The 11205-nt window shown below is 37.7% G+C and overlaps 2 protein-coding genes and 1 long non-coding RNA gene across 3 annotated transcripts; 1 reads left to right on the plus strand and 2 right to left on the minus strand.

The window, feature by feature from the left end:
* Positions 1–38: 38 nt before the first annotated feature.
* On the plus strand, positions 39–4167 carry cytl1 (cytokine like 1). The gene is made up of 4 exons (XM_088423618.1): positions 39–303; positions 382–426; positions 2135–2281; positions 2364–4167. The coding sequence occupies exons 1-4, from the start codon at positions 145–147 to the stop codon at positions 2463–2465; spliced, it is 453 nt and encodes a 150-aa protein (XP_088279744.1). The 5' UTR covers positions 39–144; the 3' UTR covers positions 2466–4167.
* LOC148419112 (uncharacterized) lies at positions 1912–4946 on the minus strand. Its single transcript, XR_015866609.1, has 3 exons — positions 4645–4946; positions 4452–4495; positions 1912–2447 (listed from the first exon to the last, which is right to left on the minus strand). It is a non-coding gene; the product is annotated as an uncharacterized LOC148419112 (long non-coding RNA).
* Positions 4947–9108: 4162 nt separating this feature from the next.
* Positions 9109–10991, minus strand: msx1a (muscle segment homeobox 1a). The gene is made up of 2 exons (XM_088423617.1): positions 10457–10991; positions 9109–10009 (listed from the first exon to the last, which is right to left on the minus strand). Exons 1-2 carry the CDS (start codon positions 10887–10889, stop codon positions 9600–9602), a joined length of 843 nt encoding a protein of 280 aa, XP_088279743.1. The 5' UTR covers positions 10890–10991; the 3' UTR covers positions 9109–9599.
* Between the last annotated feature and the right edge of the window lie 214 nt (positions 10992–11205).

Below are 11205 nucleotides of genomic sequence, written 5' to 3' on the forward strand. Positions count from 1 at the left end.
TGCTATGCGCCTACGTCATCCTCCACATCTTTTTTTTTTCTTTCGACCCTCCTTTTAAAGTGCAGCAAGTCGCCCTCCGCTTTGCGACGGAGTTGTTACGGCTGAGCGCGCGTACATTCACCAACCTAACGGCGAGCAAGCATTATGAATCCAAACATGAGATTCGGATCGGCAGTCGCGTTACTTTTCTTGAGCTTTACGTGTGTGTCTCAATGTGCGCCTCCAACCTGTTACTCCAGGTCGCTGAGCCTGAGCAAAGAAGTGATGACGCTATTGGATAAGATCCACACTTATCATCGGACGGTAAGCGCGCCCCACTTTTTTTCTGATGGCACGTTCATTGCATTCTCTCATTTGTGTGCTCTTTTATTGTTTGGTCAGAAATCATGTGCCGGGCTGCTGCCTACAATCTTCCTCGATGTTCATGTAAGTTCTGTAAGAACGTGCACCTGCGCCATCTTTGACAGGGGTTCTCAAAAATAATTCGGAGGTCCAGCGACCTATGCGTTGGAGAGTTTGATCTAATGACTCTCAAAACTACAACGTGCACCCCCAGCATTTATTCAACTCATCAAGCTTTATTCTTGATCTGTTTGATAAAAGTGTTGTCCAAACGTTTTCCTTCCCTTTCTTTTTTCGCAACATACAGAAAAAAATAAATGATGCAACGGCCGTTTTTCCCCTCAATCAAGCACACCTAAACAATCAAGTAATTGCATTTTGTTCATAAAGTGGATTTGTTTATACTTTTGCCTAGACAGCTTTTTGTATGATTTTAAACGATTTTGTGGTGGGAACCCACCCCAAAATACCACCGAATAGCAGCAGAATTACAAAATTACATTCAGGAATAAAACAGGTGCAATCAGTTGTTATACGTTTTTAAAACACTTACTTGGGATTAAATTGTGTGATGTGTTCACGATTTGCAACTTGACACAAAGTTAAAAAAAAAAAGGAAGAAAAACATTTTTGATTGAAACAAACAATTCACCGTAGTGTTGTGAATAGAATTGTTATTTCTCGTTAATAGTACATTTGCATCTTTGCAAACAGTGCTCCCCGGGCCATAGTTTGGACATCTCTGGTTTAAAAATATTATTCCCAAATTCAAACTAAGTCATGATGTTTAATAGAAAAGCTTTTTTTTTTTTTTTTTTTTTAATATTTAGTGGCCATAGCTAGCTGATGTGCATCGAAACAAGTTTCAAATAGCAGTCATTGTTCCCAAACAATGAAGAATATCTATAATGGATGAGTGTGTGACAGGAAAACGGCAGAAACAAGTCAATCGTCACATCCCTAGTTAAAAAAGAGGTGAACACAGATTCTTTACAATATTATTGTCTAGTCTAAAACTCGACATTTCTTAATGATACTGAAAATGATGGAGCTTATTGAATCTCAAATGGCTACCATTTTGCCACCTGCTGTCAATTGAAAATGACATCACAGTTACGCAGAGTCGACTGAAAATGACATCACAGTTACGTAGAAATTTATGATCAATAATGCCCACCTGTTTTAGTTTTTACTTTGGTCATGTTATATTTGAAAGCTGAGTTTGATGTACAGTATTGTCTTACAGCTGAGAAGAAAAGCAAATTTATAAGAAGCAATCAAAATGTTTGTATTTTAGTAATTTGGAAGGGATTAACCTTTAGAGTACAGAATGTTCCTTATTGAATTCATAATACTAGGGGTTACGTTTCCAAAAATATCCGCTGTAACTGAAATCCGTGGAGATGTATTTATTTGATTTATTTATTACTATTTTTTTAAGTTTGTGTCCTTTGTTGAAAAAATACATATGATCGAGATTGTTTTGTCTGGTTCAACTTCTGCTCTTGAACACGTCAAGAAAAATAGAGGCAAACCTGCAATAAATATGGTCATAAATGAAAATCCATATAGCAGAGGTTGATTTTATGTATACAGATATTGCACAGTGAAAATCCGCGACAGAGTGAGGCAGCAATAACTGAACTGTGATGTGGTGAGGGAACACTACTTTAATGAAATTTCCCTTTGATTTGCTCATTTGAGACATGCCAGTTTTGGTGGTAATCAGTACGTACTTGGGAGTAAAATCTTCCGCTATTTCAAGAAAACTGCTGTGGCTTTATCGATGTAGAACTCCTGCATCACGGCGAAGCTTCGTGACTTCCTCTACGTGCTTGTCAACCATCCCAGCCAGTACTGCAGAGAGCGACCACGAATGATGCTGCTGAAAACCAAAATCCAGAACTTGTACACCATCATCACAAGAATTTGCTATCGGGTGAGACTGCCGGGACTCCGATTCACTGGTGGACTGTTTTTTAGCTCGGCCGTGACCTGGTCGCCTTTATTGCTTTTGGCAGGACTTGGTGTTTTTCACGGACGACTGCGAGGCCATCGACACCGGACACAGCAGGCCTCACTATGCGGAGGACCGACTTCAGCTTCTGCGGGAGGAGAGATAAGCAACACAAGGAGTGGCCCTTGAGCAGCAACAAGCCACCTAATGTAATAGCAATATGTACATAAACACCACACCCCGCAGTGTATGGAGTAGTAAGCACGCTGTGCCGACTCGTGTTTAGTGGACATGCGTGGTTAGATTCCTGCGCGAAAGGCAGAACTTTCCACAGGAAATTTGCTGGATGCCAACCGTGCCGACTCAAACCTTGAAATAACAAACCAGTAAGAGATGCTTGCGAGTGGGCCTTAGCCTGTGTTTACTTAGCATGGCTGATCAAAGCTTTGTGTGTCATTAAGCGAAATGGGCCGTGTTGCCTTAACCCTTGCTCGGACACGTCTAAAACACGTCTTGTGCAACGTTTTGGGGACATTGTAAAGTTGAACTCACTGCTTGAAAATGATACGGAAGGAGTCTTTTTCGCTCCCACGCGACCCGGCACTGCTTCACTGAAAACCGAAACTAATTGATTTTATTCACGTATCCCATTTGTTTTAGATTGTTACCATGTAGTTTTTATTATTTTTGAGAGTATTTGTTTTTTTGTTTTTTTTGCCATTGTACTGATTTTATCGTCTTGCGTAAAACACCAAACTACCTAGTAATACCAGTTTTCTTTTACAATATTTACCCACTCTTCATTCAACTCATTCACTGCCATTGACGGCTATAGACATCAAAGATCAATGTTTACTGGGCTGGCAATGACTGTGTGGATTATAGTGCTGTCAAGCGATTATTATTTTTTTTTTCAACAAAATACCCACTTCATTTCCATAATTAATCACGATTAATCAAATTTGTACACAACTAATTTCTACAAAGCTTGGAATATATTTACTTGAGTAAAATCTTGGAATTAAAGAAGAATCATTAAATAAAAAATAAGAAGACTTGACAAAGACTATGGCAATCGCTTTCTTTGATCCATTTTATAGAAAGCCATTTTAGAAAAATATCAATTCTGACTCATCGTTGCTTTGTTTTGTTTTTTTTTTCAAAATCATCTTCTTATAGAGTTTGTAACTTGAGTTTTTTGAGATGGTACCCCAAAGGGCAAAGGGCACCATTTTTTTTATTAGTCCAACAAGCTCCTGTGCAACTTTTTAAGTAAATCTACTTAACGGTCCATCTTTGTCTTTGTGTCAGTAACTCTTCTCTAAGATTGGTTGCAAAGTTAGCAGAGTTAAGCTGCCACAGAATGAAAATAGAACTGACTTCTGATTTAACACTAAATTTAACACTTTATAAGCTATACATTAATTTTCAAAGTTAATGCTATAACTTTGAAAGTCCTACGTAATTATTATACTTATCGATGTTTAAAAATGCATTATTTGCAGTACAGTACTTATCAAAATTGTTTTATTTTGTTGAAAAACATTGAACTCATTCACGGTCATTGTTATACTAGCATTGAATATATCATTGTTTTACTAGCAGTGAATGTATCGATGTATGTATTTTTCTTTTTTAATAATGTCTTGTCGTTATCAAACCATAACGCATATTCAGTTGGAAAAATGTAAAAACACAATACGGCTATTAGCCACAAGGTGGCGTTACTTGTAAGCGTTTATGAAATCAGCGTTTTCCCAGTGCACTTTTGTGCACAAATGATCTAACTCTTAAGTAATTGTAGTTTCACAGCAACCTCATGAAATTTTTAAAAATAAAAATAAAAGGGCTTTTGATGTTTGAACATCTGTTCAAAGCACCGCTGTTTTTCTTACAATATATTTTATATTATCTGCCATAATTACCAGCCCAGAAGGGGAAAATAAATATATATATATATATATATATATATATATATATATATATATATATATATATATATATATATATATATATATATATATATATATATATATATATATATATATATGCCTCTATAAATTTTTTATACTAACTTTTAAGTTGAAGACAGGTTCTTGTTAAAACAAGCATGTTTGTTGCTAATAGTACAGCAAGTCGGATTCAAATGTACCTCTTCACCACATGAAACTGGTGGATTCGCCTAATGAAGGAACCCTGCCAACACCAAAATGTTAGTGAGCAGCATGAGGCTTGTTAAAAAAAAAATGCGGTGATAAAACATAATTGCTGTGCTTATTGATCATCATCATTACAGGGCTGCAGAGTTCATTGTTTGTATCATTAAGGCAAAATGACAATAAAACCTTCAGTCAGCAGGCGTCCGGATAATTTCCCAATGTAATGTTCTGTGACCCTGCACCAAAAATGTTAAACGCTGCATCATAAAACATAGAAACTTTGCCCAGAGGGGTCACAGTAATCATTCTCTGCTTTGTTGAAATAAATGAGCTCGTAAAGTACAGATCAGAAAGCTATTTACATTAAAGGATCGGCGATGCGCTTTGTGATTCACTTTTGCTTTATAGGGCTTTCGGGCAATTTTCCATCACATTAAGCACTTTTTATTGCAACTTAAAAAAAAGACGTGTTGCCTCATTAGTCGACATAAGAAAATGTTTCCCCTTAAAATAGATGTTAGGAAAATGGCTAGTTATAATTATGCTCCACAGTAAATCTGGATACAGATTCCAGCAATATACTTTGAATATGTGCCTCTTATTGACTGTAAAGATGCCTAAAAAATGCTATTATAATAAAAACAAAATAATAGCTCCACTATTTGTATGTGGGCGTAATTACTGATTTGAGTCAGTCAGTTAAGGGCCCTTCAAGGCAGATCAGGATAAATTGAAACTATTAGTCATTCTACTTTCAACATAAATTCCTGGCAGTCATTAAAACATGTTCACAGTTGTGATGGCTAACAGCACATTGGATATTCACTCAATTCAATCCCAAAGCCATATTTTCATGTATTTACAGAATAGACATTTAATCACAAATATATATTTACAATTTTTTTCAAATATTGTATTAAGGTAAGTACCGTAGGTTCTCAAAATAGCTGGAACTGAATTTGTTCAAAAGTCTACACACCCCTATTCAAATGCCAGGATTTGGTGGTTTAAAAAAAAATCTCACTCATTTCGCACCGTTTTCCACCATTACCATGAACAATACATCATTGTTTTGTCTGTTTTATTTCAGGAATGGAAGTGAAAAGTAACTTGGAACATGTGGTTGCAAACGTTTGTTCGATAATTTTTGCTCCTCAAACACATGCAGGAATTACATATACTGAGTCATGCTGGAGGTACTATTTTGCTTTTGTGCTGTTTTTTTTCCAGTCAGAACTAAAGCCTTCTACAAGGTGCAGTAGACAGTGTTAGCAAACAAAAACATAAATAAATAAAAAATGGGGGCTTTTAAGTAAAACAAACCAACAAAAAAAGTCAGCAAAAACTTCCTACGGCATACCAAATCTATGAGGGTTAAGAAAGACACTTTGGAAACATCTAAAAACATTTGGGTTAAAAATGACCAAATTGTGCATCAAAACATGACCAAGACAAAATTTGGGCCGATTTGACCCATCTTATTTTTTGTTTTGTACAAAATAACCCTAACAATTGCAAAACCTTAAAAAACATGTTGTTAAAAAAAAAATCCAGAAAGGTAAGTCAAATTAACCCAAGAATTGGGTCACTCCTTTTTGGGTTACTTTTGATCCTCCTGTTTTTGCATTGCATTGGGTGTGTGCTGATTCCCATTTCATGTGATTTTAAAATTAATGTGATTACTCAGTTCTAATTAGCCACATCCCAGTTATTAGAGGCTGTGCACACTAATGCGATCACAATGTTTTTACTTACCTTGTGAATTCTTTTGTAACCAAGTTGTTCTGGTTATGGGAAGCTATGTGAAAAAAAAAACGTATGTGATCATTTGGGGGGCTTTTATGTTAAAAAAATGGATTTGAACAGGGGTTTGTAGACTTTTAAATCCCTAACACTTTAGTCTTTTACTGCTCTCTCGTGGACACTGTAGGGCACTGCAGTAAAACGAAAAACGTTTTAAAACATGAATCCTCTTCTCTTGTTGTTTTCAAATAAAAACACAGCTCCAATCTAAAATAAAAGTCCCATACGATATATGCACTTCAAGTAAATTATAATTTAGATAAAATGAACACGACAGGGGATAACTCACCATTTGGAGTACTGTATTTAATGCTGGTGGATACCATTTGGAAAACCTAGTTTTCTTGAGCAAATATTTGTAATTGGATGCATTCATTCCATAACTATAAACACAATAGATAGTTTTAGAAATCATTATTATGTTTGTTGTATTGCATCCGAACTTGATATATTACTGTTGTCAATTGCTGTTATGAACAGATGTTTTCTAGTGCACTTTTTCAGACGATATCTTAGATGTGTTCAGCAATAAGACATTTGTGCTGACGTCTTTATTAGTGTCTTAATGTATTTATTAGTCACATATGTCTTCATTAGCTGATATTGATTGATAGTAACTACTTCATCAATAGTAGTTGCTTTGCTGCATGGCAGGTCTAAAGTAGGCCTGGCAGTGATGAAAAATAGGAACATATGCTTCAACGATTTAATTTAGGATATTTATAGTCTTTTAAGATGTCAAGATGAAGTATGTTTTTTTTTCACAAGAAGAGTAAAAAACAAATCCAAACAGGCTATTGGTTGACATTTTCTGATTTATAATACGACAACATAATACAGAAAAATACCGTCCATATGTGCAAGGTGGCAGAGTCGCAAAATGAAATGCAGGTGAGAAAATTGTGAGCTTGTCCTTGGAAAAAAAAGTCAAGCATTTATGCAAAATGAAATTATTTATTGAATGTATTTTTTTTAATTATTTAGAATTTGAATAGAAAATGAATGTTGTAGTCTAAAGATTAACAGATTAGCAACTTTAATATGTGTGTGTCTGGTTTGAATAAACAACATACCTTATTATTTGTGACTTGATAAGTGAAAGGTGACTTTGTTAAAAATACATGTACACTTAACATAAACCCACCTATAAAGAACGTTTGCCTTCTAGCCTTATGAAATCCATTTATCCATCTATTGGCAACTAATCAAACTGCAACGCAACACGATTGAATGAACTGCAATTGTTTCCCAATGTGCTTTGTTGTTTATAACTGATATCTTATAATTACTGCAGAATGCAATCAAAATGAATACATGACGTAAAATGAAGCTTGTGTGAATTATGCTGCTTCTTTCTAACCTAGAACAGGACCCATTTTGATTATTCGGATAATAGTAGGCCTATTACTGTATTTCTGAATTATGCTCTGTACTAAAAATAAAAGTATGTTTGAAACAAAATTGCAGTTATAAAAATGAAAATGTTGTAGAAGAGTATATTCTAAATATGAACCTATAGCTTATACGCAGAATCGATGTTACACATGCTAAAATTCCATCTTATTATTCTTGTGTAGACCAATGATCGTTTTGTTCAAGATATTTTATGCATGGCGCTCATAATTCAATCGAAACATTCCTAATCAAATAACACATCTGATGGCTTTTCAGACATGCCTTTTAGACACGGTTGATTTCAAAACCACCAGTGGATCACGAGGAATGATGAATGACATCTAATTGTGCAAAACAGCAGCCTGCTGTGATCTTTGGGCTGATTGTCAATAGTCCTCGAGAATTTCGCTGGGGGGCAAAAAAAAGAAAAAGAAAAAAAGAGACACAAGAACTTTGCAGAATTACTGCATCACACCGCTCTGTTTTTCACATGACGCATTCATCCGCGTGAGATATATATATATATATATATATATATATATATATATATATATATATATATATATATATACATATATATATATATATATATATATATATATATATATATATATATATATATATATATATATATATATATATATATATATACACACACGCACTCCTTTTTCCGGGATACAATCAACTTTGTAGAGAAGAGTAGATTATAACTATGCAATCCAGCAAAAAAAGAAAAAAAACATCCGGTTGCACAAGCCTTCTTTCAGAATAGCAGCTTGTCATCGCGCAAAGGAGGAAATCAGCGCAGCAGAACGTCCCAGTCCCCCGATGACATTTTAGGAATGATAAAAGTTCCGCCTTGCCTGCAGCTACAGTCTCTCTGGAGCCGGGCTGGGCCTCCATCCGCCCGCGCGAGTCATTACCAACAATTATTTTACTGCGTTTTAACTCTTTCTCGCCTTAGTGAGGAAAACACGCCTTCAATGCGAGTTCGTGCTCTGTCATTTGCAACAATGTGATCCCGCTTTTTGGAGAACAAAGATGACTCTGTGACAAATTTGCTTTCAGGTGCTCAGTGAGGGATTGAGCGCCTCAAACATCATGTCGTACCTTTAATGACCTGTCATTTGGCTCGGTTTACATCCCTTAATGACACACGTGGGTTTGTTAAAGCCCCAATATTTATCAGTGTTTTTGAAGTGCACCCCCACCTCTCCAGCCACCACATGATCCCCACCCCTAAACTCTGCTGGCGCCAACAGAATCTAGGTTAGTCGTTTCAAAGCAATGGGCAACAGCTGTAGCAATACATTCCTGCAAATAACATGTGACAAGTTGCCTGCACATAGAGATAAGTTTTAAAAAAATGTGTACGCGCATGTGCAATCTCCCTGCCTGACGATAATTATTATATTACTGTATATAATGTCAATCAAGACAAATGAAATGAAAAAGAATAAACAATTTATTAAGTTATGTCACAAATATATTCATAATATAAATGAGGATAATTTTCCAAATATACATTATTTTACAGTACACATATCCCTTGCGAAGGGAATCATTCTAACAACAGACACTAGTGCTGTTTTTTTTTTTAACTCTCTTTTTAAATGCTGTTGTTTTTTCATATTTACAAAAACAATTTGACACTGATATCCGGTCGAATTGGTCATTTATATGAATTTTAAAAATGCTTCCACAAAGGTGTTGCAGCAGCCCAACAATCCTGCTGCACAATTTGTGTCCATGAATGTCCGTTGTCTTCCCGTATTGTTCTAAAAAAAATCTGATGCGTCACTAGCACAATATTAAAGTTTTTTTTTTTTTTTGAGGACTTACTGGCAGATCCTCGAAAGAAGAGACACTGCAGGTGGTGGGGGGCTCCTTCAGAGGAGTCTTGCCCACTTATAATCATTAAAAAATGTCCGTTGTGTCCATCTTCAGGCCAGGTGGTACATGCTGTATCCGACGTGGGCCGCGTACAGTCCCACGGGGGACACCGGAAGCGAATGCCTCTGGAACCCCGCGTACGACCCCGGGACGTGCGCACTCAGCGGGAAGGAAATCCCAAAAGCGGGAGGCAACATGGGCTTGGCTGCCATTTTCAGTTTCTCCAGTTCTGCCTCCTGCAGCCGCTTGGCTTTGGCTCTTCTGTTCTGAAACCAAATCTTGACCTGGGTCTCCGTCAAGCTGAGGGAACTGGAGAACTCGGCGCGCTCGGCGATGGACAGGTACTGCTTCTGGCGGAACTTTCTCTCCAATGCCAGCAGTTGGGACGTTGTGAAAGGGGTGCGAGGCTTCCTATTGGTCTTGTGTTTCCTCAGAGGACACGCCGGAGGACTCAACCTCCCTGGGAAAAAAATAAAGAAGCAGACGCTTGAACCTTGAAGGATGATTTACAGCTTGTCAGTGCGTTAAAATTGATAGCTTCTTGTACTGTGATTATTTCCTGCTTATCGATTTACTTTACTTTCATCCCGCCAAATTACAGTTTATTGGCACTAACATATTCAAATGTTAATTCTAAAGTGCCCAAATGATATGATACATTTAAGCAAGGATGTAAAAAAATGCATTTATACTGTCCAGTTGTGTCAACAACATGCAGAGCCAAAACGCATTGAACGATGTAAACGGTATATGACCGAACTGAACGTTCGAAATTACACACACATCCAATATGCAGCGCAAATTGTTCAACTTTGAATCGCCTCGCCGCAGCAAAGAGTCCAGACCGTTTATTTTACTACACCGTGGTGCGTAAAAGCGCATCGAGAGCCGAAAATAATTGACTTACGAGGAGGTGTTGGAGAAAAACGCGGACTCTGGATCCAAGAAGTTCTATCTTGGCTATCCGGGCTCTCGGGTTTAATCAACACGTCCTCCTGCATGTTCATAAGCTCGCCCACCGAGAAAGAGGAAGTCATCGGGATGGCAGGCTGCACGGATGTATCCAGACTTCCGAACGGACCCATCCGAACCCCCTTCCCCAGAGACTGGGACGTCCCGGCTTGCACGGAGGGGCCATCGGGGGAAGGCTTTCGATCAGCCATCAGAGCCTCGACGCTGAAGGGCAGGATGGCCACTTTGGGCTTCCCGGCGTCCTCTGCGGGGCTCAGGCTGGTCTGCATGTCGCCTCTCGTGACGAGCAGCGAGCGTGAGGGGAGAGCTTCACTTTTCGAACCCGCGGCGGCGGCCAGAACTGACATCGACATCGACGATGGGGCCATACAGTTCCGTCTGGCACCGTGGAGCTGTGGTGGGGATTCTCGTGGTAGAGTAAAAAAAAATGGACTTGAGAAGAAAAAAAAAGTTGCTGTGTCAAGGTGTCGACATCCTTATGTTTATGTGAGCCGAATAGTGAGCGGAGTTTTAAAGACAGGCGTGGAGAGGGAGGCGACCAATCACAGAATACATGGGCTGGACCCAAAAAGCCCAATGGGGAAGTTAACAATGCCAAAAGCAACTTCAAATAAAAACAACAAATACTTAATGAGCCATCAAGAAGTATGTCATCTTATTGCCTCACGAGGCTTGTTTGAGATG

Source organism: Hippichthys cyanospilos, chromosome 9, assembly GCF_059441005.1.
Source record: "Hippichthys cyanospilos isolate Australia breed blue-spotted pipefish chromosome 9, RoL_Hcya_1.0, whole genome shotgun sequence".
Classification (NCBI taxonomy): domain Eukaryota; kingdom Metazoa; phylum Chordata; class Actinopteri; order Syngnathiformes; family Syngnathidae; genus Hippichthys; species Hippichthys cyanospilos.